The 23,139-nt window shown below is 52.6% G+C and overlaps 2 protein-coding genes across 3 annotated transcripts; one reads left to right on the forward strand and one right to left on the reverse strand.

The window, feature by feature from the left end:
- The first annotated feature begins 2,671 nt into the window (after nucleotides 1-2,671).
- Nucleotides 2,672-11,113, forward strand: Stap2 (signal transducing adaptor family member 2). The gene is made up of 13 exons (XM_090329015.1): nucleotides 2,672-2,851; nucleotides 5,302-5,373; nucleotides 5,542-5,664; nucleotides 6,379-6,435; nucleotides 7,092-7,192; nucleotides 7,716-7,853; nucleotides 8,539-8,608; nucleotides 8,709-8,811; nucleotides 8,948-9,013; nucleotides 10,007-10,177; nucleotides 10,277-10,369; nucleotides 10,459-10,533; nucleotides 10,946-11,113. The coding sequence occupies exons 1-13, from the start codon at nucleotides 2,750-2,752 to the stop codon at nucleotides 11,008-11,010; spliced, it is 1,236 nt and encodes a 411-aa protein (XP_090185141.1). The 5' UTR covers nucleotides 2,672-2,749; the 3' UTR covers nucleotides 11,011-11,113.
- A 205-nt stretch (nucleotides 11,114-11,318) lies between these two features.
- Nucleotides 11,319-21,401, reverse strand: Fsd1 (fibronectin type III and SPRY domain containing 1). Of its 2 annotated transcripts, none has more exons than XM_090329020.1 (13): nucleotides 21,228-21,401; nucleotides 20,248-20,343; nucleotides 19,922-20,053; nucleotides 19,215-19,316; nucleotides 18,148-18,170; nucleotides 17,849-17,970; nucleotides 16,769-16,978; nucleotides 14,555-14,653; nucleotides 13,152-13,311; nucleotides 12,408-12,487; nucleotides 11,847-12,098; nucleotides 11,645-11,733; nucleotides 11,319-11,527 (listed from the first exon to the last, which is right to left on the reverse strand). In XM_090329020.1, the coding sequence occupies exons 1-13, from the start codon at nucleotides 21,240-21,242 to the stop codon at nucleotides 11,417-11,419; spliced, it is 1,491 nt and encodes a 496-aa protein (XP_090185146.1). In that variant the 5' UTR covers nucleotides 21,243-21,401; the 3' UTR covers nucleotides 11,319-11,416. The 2 variants fall into 2 exon arrangements, with proteins under 2 accessions (XP_090185146.1, XP_090185147.1); XM_090329021.1 differs by having other exon boundaries at nucleotides 11,421-11,527; nucleotides 11,938-12,098.
- Between the last annotated feature and the right edge of the window lie 1,738 nt (nucleotides 21,402-23,139).

Genomic DNA, 23,139 nt, shown 5'->3' on the forward strand with positions numbered 1-23,139 from the left:
AAACCAGCGCCCGCCTCCTCCCTGGCCTGTGCCTAAAGGCCGGGAATGAAGGGGCGGGGCTCAGCTGCTCTGGCGCCTACACCTAGCGGCCTCGGCCTTTGTCCCTGAATCCGTTCTTTGTCCCTGTGTCTGTCCTTTGTCCCTACATCTTCTCCACCAGGCCCAGCTCTGGGCAACCCGGGCCGGGTGGAGCGGGAGCCAAGCAAGAGATAAGAGGCGCTGGGGTTGACCTTGTAGGCCTGGATCCCTGGAGGGAAAAGGGACAGGGCACAGGGGGCCCGCAGGGACCCCTGGCTGGGATTTCTTAAAATAATAATGAATATAGCAATCAGAACTATTATAATAAGTACCCATATACTATGATGAGTATTGTTACTATCACTTAGTAACTATTAATGATGATATTTATCATTTACTTTTTTTTTTTTTTTGCCAGACCTGGGTGGGCCTTGACCTCAGGGCCTGAGCACTGTCCTTGGGCTTTCTCAGGGCAAGAGCTCTACCATTTGAAGCACAGCCCCCCTTCCGGCTCTTTTCTATATATGTGGTACTGAGGAATCCAACCTGGGTCGTGGTGCATGCTAGGCAAGCACTCTACCACTAGGCCAAGCTCCAGGCCCTCATTTACTATTAACAGTTATGGTTATAATGAGACAATGCTAGTTAACCGTTATTAAATGTCATTACTCATGACAGATGACATATTAGTAATTCATTATTCATAATGTTTATTATAGTATAGTATAATGAGTATTAAATATCAATGTAATAATGTTTATTACTATTATTATTAATTTTATTCTCTGGCCAGTCTGCTGCCCAGATCACCCCTTGGGCTTCCCAGTAACTCCACACTAACTAAGCAATATCAAACTAGCCTTAATTTCTTTGTGTAGGTGTGTGTGTGTGTGTGTATGCATGTGTACATGCCAATACTTGGAAGTGAACTCAAGGCCTGGCGTCTGTCCCTGAGTTTTTCCACTCAAGGTTGGCATTCTATCACTTGAGCCACAGCTCTACCTCTGGCTTTCTGCTGGTTAACAGGAGATAAGCATCTCACAGACTTTCCTACTTGGTTGCTACTGGGGTAGCAAAGATTGCAAGAGTGAGCCAACAAGCACCTAGATGAATTTGTAATTTTAGAACTTCTCAAAAAAAAAATCTCCAAGCCCACAGAGTTCCAAAGAAAATTTTTTTTCAACCACTTTCAAAGAAGAGAAAGTAACATCAATTTGCATAATCTGTCCTAGAAATTCAGTTTATGGAGTGTTATTCTGTCGATATGAAAATATAAAAGGCCAAGAGTATCATTAAGTGGCATGGAATTAGCTGAGCAAGATCTGGGTCCCATCCCAGGAATCAAATATCTCTGCCTGTCATCCTAGCTACTCAGAAAGCTGAAATCTAAGGATCATAGTTCAAAGCCAGCCTGGGAAAGAAAGGCTATGACTCTTATCTCCAATTAATGGGAAAAAGGTTGGAAGTAGAGTTGTGTTTCAGGTGGTTGAGGATGAATGAAAAAGCTCGGAGACAGTGCCCAGTCCTTTAGTCTAAGCCCCAGGATCAGCATATACCAAAATAAATAAACCAATAAATTTATCATTGATTGATTGATTGCCAGTCCTGGGGCTTGAACTCTGGGCCTGCTTCTTTTGCTCAAGGCTAGCATGCTACCACTTGAACCCTTGAGCCACAGTGCCACTTCTGTTTTTTTCTGAGTGATTTATTGGCAATAAGAGACCCCAAGGTGGGGGGTGAGTGTCTCACGGACTTTCCTACCTGGATTAGCTTCAAACTACAATCTTCAGATTTCAGCCTCCAGAGTAGCTAGGATGACAGCTATGAGCCACCAATACCCAGTGTACATGCACTTTTTTTTTTTTTGCCAGTACTGGGCTTGAGCTCAGGGCCTGAGCACTGTCCTGGACTTTCTCAAGGTTAGAGCTCTACCACTTGAGCCTCAGCACCATTTCCAGCTTTTTCCTATGCATGTGGTACCAAGGAATCAAACCCAGGTCTTCGTGCATGCTAGGCAAGCACTCTACCACTAGGCCAAACTCCTGGCCCTATAATTACTTTAAAAAAAAAAAAAAGAGAGAAACTGCTGTGGCTCAAGTGGTAGAGTTCTCACCTCAAGAGAGCCCAAGGACAGTGCTCAGGCCCTGAGTTCAAGGTCCAGGACTGGCAAAAAATAAAGAACATAAAATAAAATAAAATGGCTTAGATAATCAACCAAACAAAGCAGCTATTTCACAAGCAAATTATACCACATTAGAGCTGGGGTATTAGCTTAGTGACAATGTGCTTGCCTAGCATGCAGAGGCCCCGAGTTCTATCCCCAGCACTGCAAGAAAACGGAATCCATATGTTAACACACTTGCGACCGTCCCTATCAGAATCCCAGTGGGTTATCTCTGGAGATAACAAGCCTGCTGTGGTGACCTTTTGAGCTCTGTCCATGAGACTCTTGCTGGATGCACAGGTTCTTCTCTCCCCGCGTATCCCCTGACCCTTGGATGTCACCTTAGCCCATGCATGCTCCCTCTCCTATCTTTGACCCCAGAGAGGCTGGGATTTGCCCTGGGTTCCTGAATCTGCCCTGGCCCAGCCCCCGCCCATTGCTGGCAGAAGAGGGAGGTGACTGCTGACAGGGAGAGGAAATTCCCCTGGAACCAGTTTCTCAGCTTCCTGGCCCAGCTGTGGAGAACCCTCTGGAAAGAGAGGCTGGGTCAGGACCCCCGGGCCTGTCATGGCCTCTGCCGTGGGCCCTCTCCGGGTCCCCAAGCCCAAAGGAGTCCCACCTTCACACTACTATGAGAGCTTTCTAGAGAAAAAGGGGCCCCGAGATAAGGTAAGGGGAGATGGGAAGCCCGGCACGGCTTTATAGCCATAGCAGGTGTATTGTCTCTTCGAGCCTCAGTTTCCCCACAGATGACAGTGGCAAGGTGGGTGCTGCATGTGGCTGGGCTGGTGCTGGCAACTGTCAAGGGTTCTAACCATGTCTGTCTGTCTCTATCTCAGTCTGTCGTCTATCTTTCTGACTTGTTTCTTTTTTTTTCTGTATGTATCGTTGTCTCTCTGTCGTTCTGTCTTTCCATCTGTCTCTGTCTCTTTTTTGATCATTGGACACAAACAAGACCGAGAACTTCCTCTAGGAAATGGAAAGCCCTCTGATTCGCACACCTCGCCTCTTCCCTCTCTCTTCCCAGCAGATTGACTTGGCTTTCAGGGTGAGATCCAGAGCAGGTCTGGCCATATCTGGCAGGCCATGTCTGTATGTGCGCACGCATGCGTGTGTCTCCTTCAGTTTCTCCTAAGCCCCCAGCTCTCCCTCCATACTCACCAGCACGGGAAGGCTCCAAACCACCCCTCTGCTCCCTGCCATTACCCCAGGGGTTTTCCTCAAGGTGGCCTTTCCTCCACCTCCCCATATCCCAACAATCCCCACCCCACCCCCAACCCTCTAGTGTTCAAGGAAGAGGTGCAAACAGGGAGCCTCAGTTTTCCCTCCAATGAAAGGGGTAGAGGGCATGCCCCGGGCCGGGCACTGAGTATCTACATAGCATCAAAACATTCATCCTTACCAGGCGCCGGTGGCTCACGCCTGTCATCCTACTACCTGACTCTGGGGCCTGAGATCTGAGGATCACAGTTCAAAGCCAGCCCAGACAGAAAAGTCTGTGAGATTCTGATCCTCAATGAAGCACCAAAATAGCCACAAGTGGGGCTGTGGCTCGAGTAGTAGAGCCCTAGGCTGGAGGGCGAAAGCTCATGAACAACACCCAAGCCCTGGGTTCAAGCCCCAAGATTGGCACAAAATAAAAATGAGTCTCCCCAAGTCCTAGTGCATCTGGTTTATCTTAAGCTAATGTTAAAGAGATGGACACACTCCTCCCCCGGCCAGGTACCCTGCTCCAATTGTCTTGCGCTCTCTCTCTCTCCCTATCTCTCCCTCTCTCTCCCTATCTCTCTCAAGCTATGTATCTACTAGGGCCTGAAACTCAGGGCCTAGATGCTATTCTTTGTTATTTTTCCCCTGAAGGCTGGTGCTTTACCATTTGATCCACAGCCCCACTTCTGACTTTTTTCCCAGGCCTGGCTTGAATTCAGGGCCTGAGCACCTGTGCTTGGGCTTTCTCTCTCAAGGCTGGAGCTCTACCACTTGAGCCACAGCACCACTTCCAGCTTTTTCTATGTATGTGGTACGAGGCCACACTCCCGGCTCCCCACTTCTGACTTTTTGCTGGTTAACTGGACATAAGACTCTCTCAAATTTGTCTGTCTAGAGCTGAGAGTGTGGCCTAAGGGTAGAGTGCTTGCCTAGCATGCACAAAGCCCTGGGTTTGAATCCTCGGTACCACATATCCAGCAAAAGTCAGAAGTGATGCTGTGGCTCAAGTGGTAGAGTTCTAGCCTTGAGCAAAAAAAGTGTCCAAGGACAGTGCCCAGACCCTGAGTTCAAGCCACAGGACTGGCAAAAAAAAAAAAAAAGTCTGTCTATGCTGGCTTAGAACCACAATTCTCAGGCCTCAGCTTCTTAAACGGCAAGGGTGACAGGCATGAATCACCTGTGACCAGTTTGCCTTATTCTTTTATTGTTTGCTGAGAATTGTGCAGGGAAAATTGACTAGTGGAGTAAAAGCTGCTCCAAGTCACGGTGGCTGAGGTCACGTCAAGCTGAACCCCCAAACATCACGTGGAGTTTGGTTATACACTCCTCCATTCTGAGTAGATCCTCCCTGAGTGCTCGGCAGATCAATGTGTAGATCCAGAGAGAATGGCTGGGTGGATAGGCAGGCAGGCGGATGGACAGATTCTGAGTGAATGGATGGGTTGATGGGTGAATGGTAGATAAATGGGTGGAATGGTGGATGGATAGGCAGGTAGATGAATGAACGGATGGGTGGATGAGTGGTGGGTAGGTGGCTGAGTAGATGATGGATGATTTTCATGAAGACCCTGACATGCACTTACGCCTAGAGGCTGCTTCAAGCCCACCATATTGTCACGGTTGCTTTGGTTTGCTGTTTCAGTGCTGGAATGGAACTCAGGACCTTGGATGTGTTAGACAAGGGTTCTACTGTGAGCTACCCTCTCAGCCCAAAGCTCTCTTTTGTCCTTTCTTAGAGAACCTCTCCAAAAAGATGGTATTTGAATAGGAGATGGAAGCAGTTAGCTTTGTGGAGATTTACGACCATCAGGTCCAGGCCTGGGAAAGTGCCTGTGCAAAGGCCCTGAGGCAGCAGTGGCTCTCTGAAGCTCCCTGGTTGACTTCCTTCCCGTTTACTTTCCACTTCTTAGGATTACAAGAAGTTCTGGGCGGGTCTCCAGGGTCTCACCATCTGCTTCTACAACAGTAACCGCGACTTCCAGGTAAGCCTGAGAAGGAAGAGCAGGAGCTGGCCAACCCTTGACCCCAGAAACCACACACAGGATGTGTGCCCCAAGGTCACAGGAGCAGCTACACTCTCCTGGGGGCCTGAGACCCCCTCCCAAGGGCTTGGGGCTCTCACACCACCTTGTCTTTTTTCTGTGTCACAGCCTCTGGAGAAGCTAGACCTGAGAACATTTGTGAAGCTCACAGAGAGCATTCCCCAAGTAAGCTCCCGAGACTCTGGCATCCACCTCACCCTGGTCCTCAGGACCCAAGAGGTCAAGTTCAAGGTAGGTTCATGGGGTGAATGGGAAACATTCCCTCCATCCATGTAAACAAACGACATGGAGTTCCTAAGATGGCCTGCAGAAGACACAGCCAGTATAAAGGCCCTGAGGCAGATCTGAGCCTGATGTATTATAGGAACAGCAAGGAGGCCCATGTGGCTGGAGGAGTGAGAGCAAAGGAGGAAGACTAAGACAGGAGAGGCAGGTCACGCTAGGTGTGTGGGCTGCGGGGATATAGTGAGGAGCTTTTGTTGGTCGTGGGGCTTGAACTCTGGGCCTGGGCTCTGTCTTCAGCTCAAGGCTAGTGCTCTATCCCTGGGCCTGTGCGCCTGGCTCAAAAACAAAAAAAGTTTTTTAAAGTAACTAAAGACAAAAGGCTGAGGTGTAAGTCAACAATCCCTTTATTTTTATTTATTTATTTATTTATTTTTGCCAGTCCTGGGCTTGAGCTCAGGGCCTGAGCACTGTCCTTGGACTTTCTCAAGGCTAGAGCTCTACCACTTGAGCCTCAGCACCACTTCTGGCTTTTTTCTATGTATGTGGTACCGAGGAATCGAACCTGGGTCTTCATGCATGCTAGGCAAGCACTTAAACCACTAGGCCAAACTCCCGGCCCCAACAATCCCTTTATTTGTGAGTCATAGATCACCTCCAAATACCATCTTCAAAGCTGCCCTTGGAGTTAGGGCCTCTTTTCTTCCCTCTTTCCCTCCCCAGGTAGAGAGCCTGGAGTCTCGGGAGATGTGGAAAGGCTTCATTCTGACGGTGGTGGAAGTGAGTGTGGACATCTTCTACTCACCTATCCCACACCCCAGATCTCCCTCCACGCCCTCCCTCTTCCCTTCCCACCATTCTCTTCCTCCCTTCCCTGGGCTAGACCTACAGACACATGGCCCCCATCTTCTGTTCTGCCAATAGTACTTCTAAAAGTAGCTTGCCGTTATTTAAAACCTAAGGATTTTAGTCTACCTACCTACTTCTTTTCCCTGTATTTGTTTTCTTTCTCCATGTGCGTATATTTGTGCTTCCACTCAGGGCCCTGGCTTGGCTTTTTCACTCAAGGCTGGCATTCTATACTTGAGTCTCCAGTTCTGTTTTGTGTTTTTTGTTTTGTTTTTTTTGGTGGTTCATTGGTGAGAGGACTCTCACAGCTTTTTCCTCTCCAGCCTGGCTTTGAACCTCCATCTTCAGATCTCAGACTCCTAAATAGCTAAGATTACAAATGTGAGCCCCCTCTTGTTGCTGTTGTTGTCTGTCTGTTTTTTCATGGTGGGCACGTGTAGGCCACTGAGCTTGAAACTTTTCCCGTCCTTTGCCAGTAACTATAATCGAATTTGTTTGAGACCCCCGCCCCCATGCCTATCTGTGCCCTGGGGAATAGCTGGCCATCTTCTCACCGCCGGAGCCGTGGTGTCTCCAAACCCTTCCAGCTCCGTGTCCCCTCCAACCTGACCCTGCTGCCCGGACATCTGTACATGATGGCTGAAGTCCTGACCAAGGAGGAGGCCCGCCGCGCAGGCCAGGTGCCCTCGTAAGTCCTGGAGGGTGGAGCAGAGCCAGGAGAGGAGCTGGGGGCGGGGCCTCCGGGGCGGGGCCTCCGGGGCGGGGCTCGGGAGGGCGGGGCTCGGGCTCGGGAGGGCGGGGCCTGAGCCTGGGTTGGGGCGTGGTCTGCTTGGGCAGTCTTAGGTGTCTGGGGAGTGGCTCGGGTGCCCCCAGGGGAGAGTGCAGATGCCAGGAGGGCTCCTTTGGGTTTGTTCTGGGACGAGGGCAGGGGGCTGATGGCAGAGAGGGGTGTCTAGGTGTCCAGGGGCCTGGATCCAGAAGATGGGGCTCAGTGTCCAGGGGCGGGTCCTGAGTCTGGAGCCAGGGGCTGGGTTTCCTGGCACAGGGCCTGGGCTTGAAGGGAGGAGTCTCCGGGGCTGCAACTGGAGCTCTACGGGCGGGGTTATATCCAGAAGGGCGGGACCTGTGCCCTCGAGGCGGGGTTGAGTTTGGAGGGGCGGGGCCTTTGGTCTGGGGCAGAGCTCTTCCCACTCGGTTCGGGCCCATTCTAGGTGTTTCATGAAGGTCAGCCGGCTGGAGGCACAGCTGCTCCTGGAGCGCTACCCCGAGTGCGGGAACCTGCTGTTGCGACCCAGCGGGGACGGCACAGAGGGTGGTGTGTCGGTCACTACCAGGCAGATGCTCAACGGGTGCGCATGCGCGGTTTGCAGCCCTCTGTGGTGGGGGTGAAGGGTATGATCCAAGTTTAGAGCGGGTTCAGCGCCCGAGAGTTAGAATCTGCTCCTCTGCCCAGTCAAGACGAGCTGCCTGGTCTGGGCAGGTGGAGCCGGACCAAGTGTCAGATCCAAGGCCGAGAGACTCTGACCTCCAGAGAACCACTAGAAAAAGCTTGAAATAGAGCTGTGCATCGCTAGCCTTAACAGAAGAGCTCAGGGACAGCTCCCAGGCCCTGAGTTCAAGCCCGGACAACCTACCAAGAAGAAAAAGAAAAAAGTCAAACCCAAAGGCATGATTAGCCTTTGAGGATTGGAGGCGGAGGTCATCATGAAGTGAAATTCTGGGGCCAAACTGAGGGCACAGCCTGGGGCCCCGCGCTAAATCCTCCCAGGATGGAATCAGGGTGGAGTCAAGACTGAAGGCGGGGCCAGGAAGGGGCGGGTCCGCAGGGGCGTGGACACAGCGAGGCCATCCTCCAATGGGGCGCGTTCATGCAAAATAGGGGGCTGGGCCGGCAAGGGGCGGGGTCATCGCGAGGCTCTCCTCCAATAGGCGGGCCCAGCGCTGTGGAGGGTGTGGCCTCGTGGGGGCGTGGTCGCTGGGGTCTGCCTCCCTCGGAGGCGGAGCCCGGCAGTCCAAAGTCCCTTCGCTGCTCAGGGCGCCGGTGATCCGGCACTACAAGGTGAAGCTCGACGGCCCCAAGTACGTGATCGACGTGGAGGACCCGGTGAGCATCGGTCCTGGGATCCGGGGATGCGCGCTGGTGGGGTCCACGCCCTTTCCCCTGGCCTCCAGTCCTGACCGCGGTCTCCGGTCCTCTCCCCCAGTTCCCTTGCGCCTCGCTGGATGCCGTGGTCAACTATTTCGTGTCGCAAACCAAGAGGGCGCTGGTGCCCTTCCTGCTGGACGAGGACTACGAGAAGGTGCTAGGTGGGTGCGCCTTCGGGGTGCCAAGGTGGGGGGATCCCAGTCCGCCTCTTCTCACGACCCCATCCAGAGGGAAGGGACTGCCCTGGCCGGGCTTCTGGCCGCCGCGCCTCCTCCAAGGTCGCCCTCTCTGTTCCAGGCTACGTGGAAGCGGATAAAGAGAACGGCGAGAGTTTGTGGGTGGCGCCCTCCATCCCGGGCCCAGGTGACGCCCCCATCCCGAGGCTGCTGCTGGGGCAGACAGGACCCTGAACCCACCCTCAGCCTCACCTTCTCAGCTAGCACATACCCAGAACTCAGGAAGAGAAGTTACCCAGATTTAGGATCCTAGAGGAGGGGAGAAGAGTGGGGCTGAAGGGGGAGGGGGGTGGGGGAGGGAGAAATCTGGGGCTAGATAAATCTAGGGTTCCCTAGGTGGGAAGGAAGGGGACAGAGTAGAGAAGGATTCAAGGGGGAGGTGGTGTTTACTGACGACCCCAAAGGAATTTATGTGTCTATTTACTTTTGTGCTTGACCTGGAGTTTGAACTAAGAGCCCAAACTTTTTTGTTTTGGCTCAAGGTTAATTGATGGTTAATTGGAGACAAGTGTCTCTTAGATTTATCTTCCTGGGCTGGCTTTGAATCTTGATCCTCAGATCTCAGCCTCCAGAATAGCTAAGATGACAGGCCACCTGGGCCCTAAGGGTTATAATGCAGACGGGAACCATGAGCCCCCATGGAGGTGGTCGATGGAAGCGGAGAAGAGGAGGCAGAGACCCAATGGGCTGGGCAATGATCTTCAGTGTGGGATGGATGTGTAGCGCAGACATGGGTGTGATTCCATGCATGCATTCATGCACACGTGTGTGCCACCATGGCTACATGCTTTGTGGCACCTGTGTCCCTTGGAAGCTACGAGCATTAAACATATCACTGCACGGTGCAGTTATTAGTCATAGATACAGGTGCACACACTAGCATGCATCATTAGGCGAGAGTATACCTCAACCGCCGTGAGACAGAATGGCATATGTATGAGCGGTTTTGCATGTTTAAATTATGCAAATGCAGGTCCCAGTGTGTCTCTAGTAATGGGGGAAATAGAGTTTTACAAACTCATATTTACACAACACCATGATGTATCCAGGCATGCAAATGGAGCATCCAGAGGTGTCTGGATCCCCTGCGTCCTGACAGTGACCCCCCTTTCTCCATCAGGTCCTATAACCCCTGCAAGTGTCCCCAAACTGCCACCTCCTGCACCTGTGCCTGTGGCCAGCCAGGACAAGCTGCCCCCCCTCCCTCCCCTGCCCCCACTCCCAATTGAGGACGAAAACTATGTGACCCCCATTGAAGACTCCTCAGCTGTGGATTATGTCAATCAGGACGGTGGGTGTGGCCTAGGGCTGGGTGGGGGATTGGGAGGGTGGGGGGGTGAGGGAGCAAGACAATGAGGTCACATGACCCTCCCTACATTTGTGTATGCAGTGTCTTCCTGTAGCCGCCCTGCCATCCCGAAGCCAAAGAAATTGGCAAAGCTTCCAGTAAAACCTCCAAAGCTACCCATTGTCCCCAAGCCAGGTAGAGTACTCTCCTGGATTGTCCTCAGGGATGGCGGGGGAGGGGGGGGCCTGAGCTGTCCTCTTCCTTTTCTCTCTCTCTTCCTCCAGAACCCAAGGTTATCAACAGTGTCCCTGCCAGGAAGCTGGTAGGCAGCTCACCCCAGGCTGTCTTCCTCGCCACAAGTAAGGGGGCTGTGGGATGGATACAGGGTGAACTTCCCCTACTCTGACAAGGTAGCACTTATGATTGGGAAGTGCTTGATGCCTTTAAACCCCCTTTTTTTTTTTTGGTCATCTTGGGACTTGAATTTTGGGCCTGGGCGTTGTCTGACCCCTTGAGCCACAGGGCCACTTCTGGTTTTCTGGTGATTAATTGGAGATAAGTTTCAAGGCCAGTCTTCAGATCTCAGCCCCTGAGTAGCTAGAATGGCAGGCGTGAGACACCGCACCTGGCTTTTAAACCCTTTCTCACTTGCATCTGCCTGGGGATCTGTAGCTCGTCTTGGGTCTTGGGTAGACTGGGGGAGGAGGGAAGGACTATCCAGACTGGGGGATCCCTGGCTCAACTAAAGCTAAGGTCCCCACCCCACCACAGGGCTGGGGGATGTGACGGCAGAGTTGGAGGAAAAGCTGCAGAAAAGAAGAGCACTGGAACATTGAGTCACTGAGATTCCACTGGGGACCAGCGTCTCACATCCACTTGCCCAGGATTAAAATTCAACTGATCCCTCCCCCTGAAAAACAAATAAACAAAACAGGCTCATGTGTTTGGCATGGCTTGGGAAGTTGAGGCCCCTCAATGTCTGCCTGACCCAAAAGAAGCTCAGAGTCCTGGAGGCCACACCAAAGAACCAACCCCACAGCCTGGCCAGTGTTTGACTTTTATTTGCAAGTGAGGGGAGAGGGCCACCCCAAGTGCCCACACCTTGTTGGGGAACCCCCCCCCTCCCCGGCTATCCAGAGTTAAGGCTCCATGCAGCAAATGAGAGGGCTTGGTCCAGTTGAACCATCCAGTGCCTCTGGCAGCTCCCCCCTTCATCCAAAAGCACCCAACTGATTGGGGTCTCTAGGTGAGGCTGGTATTGGAGCTGCTGGTGGCACTGCCCCTTTTCTGAAGACAGCGGACAGAGCTGGGGACCTGCAGACCTGTGGTCACGTGGAAGCTGCCACACCACACCTGGGAGGGGGGACAAGAGGGGTGTCAAGGCATCCCCTGCATCCACAGACACCCTTCCCATCCCCCTTCTCCATTCTACACCCCCCCCAACTCCCAGACAGCCAGGAGGCAGCTCACTGTAAAGGCGGGCAGTAGCGGCTGCGTGAACTTGGCCTTGAAAGTGTGTAGCAATTGTTTGGTGCGGGCATTGTAGAAAGACAGGAGACCTGGGGAGTGGGGACAGGAATAGGGCTGTCACAGGTGGGCGAAGTCACAGGCTGGGGCTCAGGCATGGGTGGGAGGAGGAGATAGGGTAGAGGTGCTGGAGGTTTGGGGTCACCTTGATGGAAGTCACAGTGCACACCCAGGCAGTCGGGCACGGGGGCATCCAGCACCTTGACCTTGTTGGCGTGCTTGGCCGTGAAGCTGACCTGCAGCCAGTTGTTGACGTGGAGACACCAGGAAGCCGCTGTCTTGCCCAGCTGCTCAAAGCGGCCCAGGCTGCGGTAGGCCACGCCCACACCAAATGCCTTGCTGTCTGGCTCATAGCGCACCTCCCAGTAATGCTCCCCACCATCGATCATCGTGTCCCCTGGGGAGGGGGTGGGGGGACAGGGGGACACTAGGTAGAACCAGGGCCGTGTGTACTTCTACAGGAGCCCCAGCTACTCCCAGAGTCTCAGCTTCTCCCACAGTCCCAGCTACTCCAAGGGCCCCAGCTATTCCTGTCCAATACTAGCTATTCCCGGGGTCCCAGCTACTCCTGTCAGCTACTTTTAGGTTGCAGCTAGTTTTCCTGTCGCAGATACTCCTCAGGACTCAGAGGCTCCTTCCCGCTGATCTCCGAATGCTACACATCACCACTACCAGGGCCCTCCCAGAGCCCAATCCCCATCCTTACCCAGCACCGTGTAGGACTCGGCTGTGAAGCGGTCTCGGCCCCCACGGCTGGAGGGCACCCTCTTGGGAGATGGAGTACCTCTGAGGAAAAGGGGAGAAGCGTGGTCCAGGCCTTGTTTTCCATGCGGGAGGCCTCCCTGGCCCACTCCAGTCACAGCATGCTCTCTTCATCCCTGGACTCAAGGCCGGTGCTCTGCCACTCGAGTCACAGATCCACTTTTTTACTTTTTAGTAATTGACAAGAGTCTGAAGGATATTCCTGCCCAGATGGCTTCAAACCAGGATCTTTAGATCTCAGGCTCCTAAGTAGCTAGGATTATAGCTACTGAGACCTGGCTAAAAAAGCTCTTTCTTCTTGTTCTTCTGTTTTTGTAGGTCATGGGGCTTGAACTCAGCCTGGGCGCTGTCCCTGAGCTCTTCAGCTCAAGGCTACCACCCTACCCTTGAGCCACGCCCCACTTCCTGTTTTCTAGAGGTTAGCTGGATATAAGAGTCTCAGGTCCTTTTGTGCCCGGGCTGCCTTTGAACCTTGATCCTCAGATCTCAGCCTCCTGCGTAGCTAGGAAGACAGGCGTGAGCCACACCCTGTTTATAATGTCTCCATTCACTGCAGGAGGAAGCAGCCTGATTACAGCCCTAGGTGCCTGTCTCCCTCCAGTGATGCTACTCATGCATGCAGGCCTGCAGCATGATCCCCACCAGAGTCTCAGGGAGGGAGGAGAAGAGGAAAAGAGGGGCTGGGTACCTGGCAGGGGAGTTGACAGGAGAAGCCGTCCGTCCTTTGCCATCTTTCTCACGGGCCTTGATGTCCTGCACCTTTCCGCCCATGGCATCCCACTCCACAGAGAGGTTTTCCACCCGCAGGTTCTGGTGGGACGTGGACGCGTCCAGGCGGAACATAAATGCTGGGGCCAGGGAGATGAGGGAGTCACAGAGACGGGAAAAACCCAGAGAGACACAGAGACATGGGCAGACAGACAGTGACCAGGAAAGACCAGGACAAGGAAGGATGAGAGACAATGAGACAGACTGAAAGACACCAGGAGGCAGAAGATGGGGGAGAATGAACGGAACATGGAACGCAAAGGAAGGTCTGGGGTTGTGGCCCAATTGTTTTCTAAGGTCTGTGAGAATTTTTTTTTTCCTTTTTCAGTACTGGGGTTTGAACTCAGGGTCTGGTCGTTGCTAGGTAAGTGCTCTACCACCTGAGTCAAGCCTCTGCTCCTCTTCAAGGCATTTTTCAAGACAAATGTTCTTTAATTTTCCATCTCCAAGGGAGCAGTAGTGTTACAGCAGAATGGAAATAAGCTAGAGAAAAAAGGAATGTCCCAGCGAGGTATGCGAAAGGTATCCACATGGGAGACCTGTTGAATCTGTGTTTACTACTGATATTCTGCCCCTCTAGGGAAAAAGAGATATGGAGTGTATATATGCACGTGTGTGTGTGTGTGTGTAAAGTCCAAGATAAACTCAGTCAGACTCTATCTCAAACCATATAAAGTTCAGCCCAGCAACAAGTAAAACCTATTTTTAAAAAACTGAGCTGATGGGGCCAGGAATTTGGCCTAGTGCTAGAGTGCTTGCCTAGCATGCATGAAGACCCAGATTCGAATCCTCAGTACCACATACATAGAAAAAGCTGGCGATGGTGCTGTGGTTCAAGTGGTAGAGTGCAAGCCTTGAGGAAAAAAATCCAAGGATCACGCTCAAGTCCTGAGTTCAAGCCCTAGAACTGGCAAAGAAAAAAAAAATGGGCTGGGCATTGGTATTTTATGGCTATAATCCTAGCTCCTCAGGAGGCTGAGATATGAGAATCATGGCTCAAAGCTAGGCTGGGAGACCTTACTTGCAAGTAACTGCAAAAATCTAGAGCCAAAGGCATGACTCATTTGGCAGAGCATCAGCTGTGAGTGAAAGACCTGGGCAAGTGCAAGAGGCCATGATAAGAAGAAAAGAAAAAGTGGATTAGATTGGTATCCACCCAAGCTACGAATGCCATAGTGGACTTAGGTGTTAGCTTCCTAGAGGCCAAGGCAACAAGGCCTGCAGACCCCCTTATTAGAGGATGACCAGGACACACAACCCCAGAGCACTGGGAGGGAGGGGGCATGTAGTCAGGGGCAGGATGAGGGGGGTACAGCTAGTCACCTGCTGTCTCCAAGGTCACTGGCTCAGAGAATTCGCCTGCCACTGCCTTGTTACAGGCCTTCACTCGAAAGTTCATGTATTTCATGTCAAACTTGAGACCTGGATGGAAGCGAGGGACATCGTGGATGTCTGGGAACACTGGTCACTCTCATCCGTGATCCCAAGATGCCACAATAAGGAGCACCCTGCAAGCAAGTCCATATCCCAGCTCTTACCATCAACCCAGGAGCTCGAATTGACCCCGCCTCCAAACCAGAGCAGCCAATTACAATGCTGTATAGCCCTTGTCAGTGATTGGCTCAGAAATAGGCACATGACCCAAACAGACCAATCCTAGCCAAGCTGCCCTTCACAGATAATCTTAGTATGTTTTCTAAACCTCCCTCATTATTATTATTAATTATTATTATTTTATTGGTGTGGAGCTTGAATTCAGAACCTAGGCACTGTCCCTGAGCTCTTTTGATCAAAGTTAGTGCTCTCCCACTTGTAGTTTTCTGGTAGTTAACTTGGAGGTAAGAGTCTCATGAGCTTTCCTGTCCAGGCCTGCTTTGAACCACGATCCTCAGATCTCGGCCTCCTGAGTAGCTACGATGAAAGGTGTGAGCCACCAGCACCCAACAACAACTACTACTTCTTCTTCTTTCCCAACAACAACTTCTGCTTCCTCCTCCTCCTCCTCCTCCTCCTCCTCCTCCTCCTCCTCCTCCTCCTCCTCCTCCTCCTCCTCCTCTTGTTCTTGTTATTATTTTTTTGCATTGCAGGAGATGGAACCCAAGCAAGGAGTCCTGTTATTTCGGGGGGGGGGGGGGTTACAGCTCATAGAACCCCTGACTGCACCTAAGCTGCCACAGCTGCAGGAAGTGGAATGAGAGGACTGGAATCGTCCCCATAGCACTGTCTCATTATTTTTATATGATCATTTTGCAACTTACAATATATCTGTAATTACTGCAAAATAGAAAGTCACAACAAAACACAATAAAAAGCAGAAGGGTCTGGAGGTGAGCACTGTGGATGCCTATTTTTAAAAGGGGGTGTGTTTGTTTTGATTCCCACGCAGAGGAGACACCAATAGATTCTCAGGCATCCTGGCTGGCTGGTGGCCTCTCTCCATAGCAATTAGCATGCTCCTGATTAAGCATGTATGCTAATTACAGATAACTAGCAGGCTGATTACAGCCCCCGAGTGAGGGAGTGAATGTCACGTCTGCAAACTCCATCTTCCCCACTCAAGGCAGCTTTTGAAACTCATTAGGGAACCCCGACATTTCCCGCCTTCTGATCCTCCCCCCACCATCTGGGTGGGTTCCCAGGCTTTTTTTTTTTTTTTCCTAATAAATGCTGCAGGGCTGGGAATGTGGCTTAGTGGTAGAGGATGCTGATAACTTAGGAGAGAGCCAGTCCATGGCTGCTGGAGAGAAGGAAGGCGACAGGGTGACTGGCTTCCTGGGCCTCAGTTCTCTCCCCTGTCAAATGGTGAGGCATGGCCTGGCTGACTTCATAGCGTACTAGACAGCGACAGAGGACGAGCTATGGGAGGATGGTCAGTAACTAGGCAGGACTAGACGTGCTGCCCTCACCTGCCCAGATGTGTTCCCTCTAAGTATCTAAGTATACTCCCTTTACCTGAGTTCCCTCAGGTATACCCCTTATCTGCCTAGGTATATATATATTTTTTTTTCTTTTTTTTGGGGGGGGAGGGGAGTCATGAGGTTTGAACTCGGCCTGAGCACTGTCCCTGAGCTCTTCAGCTGAAGGCTACCACCCTACCCTGGAGCCAAGCCCCATTTCCTGTTTTCTAGAGGTTAATTGGAGATAAGAATCTCAGGCCCTTATGTGCTGGGGTTGGCTTTGAACCTCGATCCTCAGATCTCAGCCTCCTGAGCAGCTACCACACCCTGCTCTGCCTAGGTATATTGATTTACCTGTGCAGGTATATTCTCTGCCTGTCCAGGTACATATACTCTCTTACCTGCCCAGGTATGTTCTCCTTTACCTAAGCTGTCCAAGTAAACTCCTTTACCTTCTTAGGTATGTTCCCTCTGTCCCGGTGTGCTTCCCCAGGGATGTGTCTTACCTGTCCAGGTGTGTTTCTTTACCTGTTCAGGTGTATTGCCCTTAGCTGCCCAGATGTGCTCCTCTTACCTGCCTGGGTATCTCTCTTCTCTGTCCAAGTACGTTCCTTTCCCAGTCCCTGTGTATTACCCTTACCTGTCAAGGTGTACTCTGTCTGTCGGATACCCTCGATGACCATCCACGGCTGGTCCTCCTTGAGGCGGGGTGGGCCCTCGAAGTTGGTCCTTCGGTACTCCAGCACGTAGTGGTCGATCTTGCTATCCTCATCGGGCATGCGCCACACCAGAGTCACACAGTTATCTGCCACCAGAGACTCGGCCAAGTCGATCACGGGGGCGCTGGGCACTGCACGGCATGGGATGAGAAGAGGGATCAGGGTTCTGTGTCCATAGGGCAGGCGCAGGGTTCTACGTCCACAGCCCGCAAGCCCCATCCACCCCAGATGCCAGGGCTGAGGCCTAAATCACCCGGGCTGGAGCCCCCTCAACATTCCATCCGGCCGTGAGAGCGGGCATAGTCCACAAAAGGCTGGACTCTTCAGATTCCAACTGGAGACAGGTTTTTCTACCAGTAGATGCTGTTTTTGTTTTTTTTTTGCCAGTCACTGAACTTGAACTCAGGGCCTGGGCACTATCCTTGAGGTTTCTCAAGGCTAGCACTCTACTCCTTGAGCCACAGCACCACTTCCAGCTTTTTCTGTTCATGTGGTGTGGAGGAATCGAACCCAGGGCTTCATGTATGCTAGGCAAGAACTCTACCACTAGGCCAAGAGCCCAGCAAAGGTGGCTTGTTTGTTTGTTTTTGTGGTTCATGGTTCTTAAACTCTGAGCCTGGGCTGCTCAACCAGGACCACGCCTACAGATGGGTGTGGCTTCCAGCTACACGCCCACAATGGGTGTGGCCTCTGATGGCTCCATCCAGAAATGGGATCCCTCAGGGCAGGGAGGGACTTCCCCTGGGCTTCACCTATAGTAAGCCTGTTACATCTGGGCTCCTCTGAGTGTGGGCAGAGCTCAACCAGGGCTCCACCCACACAAGACCTTCATGCAAGGGTTCCACCTACATGTGGGTGGGGCTTGGTATGACTCCACCCTCCATGCCATGCTGTGGATTCAGGCACCTGTTGGCTAGCCTCATCCCAGGACCTTTCTAGGTGTTTCAGAGTCTGCCTCAGTTTCCCCCAAATCCTGGCCCTCCAGCGAGTCCCCCTCTCACCAGGCAGGAACTTGAGGGCTTGCAGCATCTGCCGCTCCTGTGCAAAGTCCACCATGAGATGACTCATGTTGTCGCTGACCTTGGCCTTCAGTGACAGCCGGAAGGCAGGGGCCATTGTCACGCTGCAGGGAAGAAGGAGGTGAGGGCCGCCTGCTGGAAGGGTTTTCCAAAGGCCCGAGACTGGGGGAGGGGCAGGTGTCTCCTCACACCCGATGTTCTGGCCCAGCACCCAAACCTGGTGGTCCCCACCTTTACACCATGGGAAGGCACAGGGTGGGAGCCGGGTCTCGGAATCTTACCCGTCTTTCACTTGCTTGGCAGCCTAGAAATGAGGGATGGAACAGAATTCAGAAACAGAAGTCAGGCACGCACATCTATAACAGAAAGCCGACGACAAGCAGGAAGCTGGCTCATATTTGAGATATTCTAAGCATGACAGAAGACAGATTTATACTTAGATAAACCTGTGTCCTGAATATTTTTTTGGTTCGTTGTGGGGTTCAAGCCCCAGGGCTTGGGCACTGTCCTTGAGCTCTTTGGCTCAAGGCTAGTGCTATATCAGTTTTAGCCACAGCTCCACTTCCAGTTTTTAATTGGTTAATTAGAGTTAAGTGTTGTTCAGGGGCAGTACCCAGGCTCTGAATTCAGGTACACAGACACACACACACACACACACACACACACACACACACACACACACACAGAGTGTCTCATGTGGATTTGGCTGCTCAGGCTGGTTTCAAACCTTGGTCCTCAGATCTCAGCCTCCTGAGTAGCTAGACTTACAGGTGTGAGCCACCAGAGCCCAGGTGCAATTTTTTTCACGTAGTTCTAGGGCTTGACCTCTGGGCCTGGACACTGACCCTGAGCTCTACTATTGAGTCACAATGTCCCCTCTGGCTTTTTTCTGAGAAATTTATTAGAGATAGCATCTCATGGAGTTTCCTATCCAGGCTGGTCAAGAACCACAATCCTCAGATCGAAGTTTCCTGAGAAGGCTAGGATTATATTTATTTATTGTTTGTTTGTTTGTTTGTTTGCCAGTCCTGGGCCTTGATCTCAGGACCTGAGCACTGTCCTTGGACTTTCTCAAGGCTAGAACTCTGCTACTTGAGCCACAGCACCACTTCCGGCTTTTCTCTGTATGCGGTACTGAGGAATCGAACCTGGATCTTCGTGAATGCTAGGCAAGCACTGTATCACTAGGCCAAACTCCAGGCCCAGGCTAGGATTATAGACATAAGCTACCAGCGCCCAGCTTTTTTCTTTCTTTCTTTTATATGCTAGTGCTGGGACTTGAACTCAGGACCTGGACTTAATGTTGCATGAGTGGTCACACACTGAAAACTGCGTCAGAGGTACCCACCTGAGGGAAGTCCTCGCTGTCCAGGGTCTGCAGCGTCTGGTTGGCCGTCTCTAGCAGCTCCTCCGAGCTCTCCAGGGCCCGAGTACAGGCAGCTAGTTGGTTCTGGGGGAGCAAGGCACCAATAGATTCGCACAGGAGCGGGGGTGGGGTGAACACGGCAGCTCACCCCACAGCCTCGCCTCCCCAGAAACTGCCCAGCACCTTCACGATCCAGCTTACCACAGCCCTCTGAACAGTAGGGAAAAGGAAGCTGGTGCATGGAGCACCTGGCCACAGCCCCCTGGGGAAATCCCTCCCTGGAAAACACATGCCCAGAGCCAGGCCCCAGAGGCTCAAGCCTGTAATCCTAGCTACTCAAGAGGCTAAAACCTGGAAGGTGGAGATTTGAAATCAGTCTGGGCAAGGAATGCCCCCTGAGACTCTATTTCCAATTAACCAGCAAAATGCCAGACTGGAGGCATGACTCAATTGATAAAGGACTAGCTGTGACCAAGAAAGACAATCCAGAGGGTGAGGCTGTGAGTTCAAGGCCTGGTTCTGGCACACACACAAGAAAACTCCAAACCACACATGCCCAGGGTGATTTCGCCTGAGCTCCATAGGCCAATGAGGAGGGGTCTTGATGGAGACAGGGAGCAGATGGGAGACTAGGGGGCAGATGTTGGAGCCTCTGGGGGCAAGGTGGAGGGGGGCACCCAGCTCCCCACCTGCAGCTCGTACGTGCGGCTGGCACGGTCCTGTTTTATCTTCATGAGCATGCCCTCCTTCAGCTCCTCCAGGACAGACAGCAAAGACTGGAATTCTGCTTCCAAGTCTTCCTGGACCTTGGCTGAATTGGCCTGAGTTGGAATGGCACGGATTGGTCAACATTTGTGTCCAGCTGAAGAAACTGAGGTCGAGTAATCAGACAGGCCCGGCCACTTTCCAGGCATTGGCAATAAGAAGCCAATTCCAATGTCAGACACTCCCTGTCCTTTGCCCTTCCCCTGTCCACTCAACTTCCAACTCTCCCCGTCTCCCTCACCTCACTCACCTCCACATTCAGCAGCATTTGCTTGAGTGAGTAGATAAAGCTCTGGATCTCTTCATTCTTCATGGCTAGAGTTGTGATGATCTTCCGAAGAGCTTCCTAGCCCACCAGAGCAGGAATCACAGACATAGACAGACAGATATGAACTCCACTTGGACTGACTCCCTGCTCTGCTTTCAGGGATTCAGAGAGGAGTCGTGGGGCCCTCTGGCTCTCTATATACCTCACTTAGGAGGTGGTCACTTATGAGCAACCCCCACTTTACACAGGGGGTAAACTGAGGCCCGGGAGGAGCCTCTCACAGAGGAGCAAACCAGAAGCAGGTCTACATGAGCACCAAATCTTCAACTCAATACCTACATCTTGAAGGTAGCACTGAGCTGGTTGGAGGGACTAGCCTGGGGCAAAGAAACTCTCAGAAGAAAAATGAGTTAGGCTGGTAAAAGGGCTATCTATCCAAGGTTCACCAAAGCCTCAGGGGAAGTGGGATAGCCTGGGCTTAAAGGCTAGCCAAGGAGCTGAGGTGTGCACGAGGAAAAGAATTAACTAGACAAAAGAAGACACCTCCAGAGAGCCCAGGTAAGCGGGGAGGGGGAAGGGAGATCGCAGGCACAGGGCGTTCAGGAAGGAAGACCAGAGCAGCCCACAATTCCTGTTTCTGTCCCCAAACCTGGGACTGAGGCCTGGGGTTGCTAAGGTCAGCATAATGGAGCAGAGTGGGTTGGGGGGGGGTCCTCCAGGCCAGGACGGTAGGCGTGGGGATGGGGTCAGGGTTGGGGCCTGGAGATGGGGGAGGGGGCCCCCAGGAGAGGGAGAGGAACTGCATGCAAATGGTGGGGGGGGAATCGTGCATGGGGGGAGAGGGAGCCGTGCATGGGTCTGAAGGGGCCGTGCATGGGGATGGGGGTGCCGCAGCGTGGCCAGAGTGGGGGGGGGCTGCGGCATCACCTGGTCCCCACCCCATGCCCCACACCGCGTCCTACCCTTTGGTCTTCCATGGCTGCAGCCCGGATCACCCCGGCCCGGCCTGCCTGCGGGCCTCACGAGCTTCTGGAGTCCACCCTCCCAAGCTGCCTAAGCCGCTGCCCGGGAGCCAATGGCCCCCGCTGAGCCCTCGCCACCGCCTTCGCCTGCCGCCGCGCCCCCGGTCAGCGCTCCATCACTGCCCGCATTGCGCAGGCGCGCGCTTCCTGCTGCATTCTGGGACTTGTAGTCCAGCTCCTGGACTCCAGAGCCTGAGATTGAAGGAGGCCTGGATTTGAATCCCAGCCCTGCTGTGTAACTTGAAAATTACCCTTAGTCCTCCCCGACCTCAGTCTCCCCACTTTCTCGCTCACAACCTTTTTTTTTTTCCTTTGCTATTCTTATTGGGATCCACAGTGCTCAGCTCCATGATCTGACCCTTGACAAGTCACTGAGAAGTCACAAGTCTGCAGGTATTCAACCTGCAACATTCACTCTCCCTTCTAATGACACAACCAAACTCCTGCACCTGCCACAGAGCCTCAGACTCTTCCCTATAGAAACCTCTCTACAGCTGAGCATCTACGGGGTGATAGATTGTCTATGGCCAAACCACTTCTTCCATAACCATCATTCAGGTTTCATTAAGGCTTTTCTGGCTAGAGGGAGGGTAAGGCAGAGCTTGGGGAAGTCTGAAGAAAGGAAAGAGTAAGAAGAAGGGAGGCTGGGAGGTTGTGGGGGCAGAGAGCCACCACAGGGACCTCCCTCTGGCTCAGAGACACGGCTATGTGACAGACTCAGGGCTTTCTCAGCCCTGAGTGAGGAAGCTGTTGGTCTGCGGTTGGTGGACATGCTGAGGTCTCTAGGCCCGTTCGCAGCTTCCTCCAGCGGTTTCTGACCTTCTAATCCTGGGGTGAGGCCTTGCAGGGGATAGAGGGATCTCAGAGTCCCCAAGAACGTTCAGTGAAGCCCCTGTGCTTCTCCCCAAAGGGGCAGGAGGTGACTTCAGAACACTGAATTCCATCTTTTTGTTGTAGTGTGGCCCCTTGACGGTGAGCAAAGCCCCGGGCTTTCTCCCGGAGTGCAGAAAAGAAAAATGTAGCTGCCACTAATGGCTCATGCCTGTCATCCCAGCTATTGAGACAGCTGAGATCTCAGAGCATCAGTTCAAAATCAGCCTGCAGCCGGGAGCTGGTGGCTCACACCTTGTCATTCCAGCCACTCGGAAGGCTGGAGATCTGAGAATCATGGTTGGAATCCAGCCTGGGGAGGAAAGTTCCATGAGACTCTTGTCTCCAATAAACTCCCAGAACTCCAGAAATGGAGATGTGGGTTCAAGTGGTAGAGTGCTAGCCTTGAAGAAAGAAGCTCAGGGACAGCACCTAGACCCCGTGCTCATCAGAACCACCCCTACACACACACGTACAGTGAGGGGGGCGAGGGAGGGAGGGGAAGGACAAAGCATGAAAACCAAAGAAAAATTAGTTTGGGCAAAATATTTGCACATCTGAGATATAGTGAAGTCTCTTGACACAATGAATACACAGAAAGAAAAGAAGAAAAGAAATTCAGAATTCCATAAAGGAGGTAATGTTCCCTCCCCTCCTCCTCTCCCCTATGGCCCCATCCCAGTCCCGATGTGTTCCTTTAAAACCTTCCAGAACAATGTCAGATCTGAGGGATGACTCCCCTCTTTGCCCTGACACAGACACACACCTTGCTTTTCAACACTTTGGGGAAACTGAGACACAGGGTGGCAAGAAGTGGACCCCAGCCCCACCTCAAACAACCTGGAACACTGGATGTCAGCTTCTGCCTGCTCCCTCTGGTGTTATGGCTGCAGGGGTGCGAGGCAGGTCGGGGGAGGGATGAGCACGGTGGCAGGAAGTATACCCAGGGCTGGGGGAAGAAGGGTAATAGTGGGGAGCCTGG

This window comes from Megascapheus bottae, chromosome 1 (assembly GCF_031878675.1).
Source record: "Megascapheus bottae isolate mThoBot1 chromosome 1, mThoBot2.hap1, whole genome shotgun sequence".
Taxonomy (NCBI): Eukaryota; Metazoa; Chordata; class Mammalia; order Rodentia; family Geomyidae; genus Megascapheus; species Megascapheus bottae.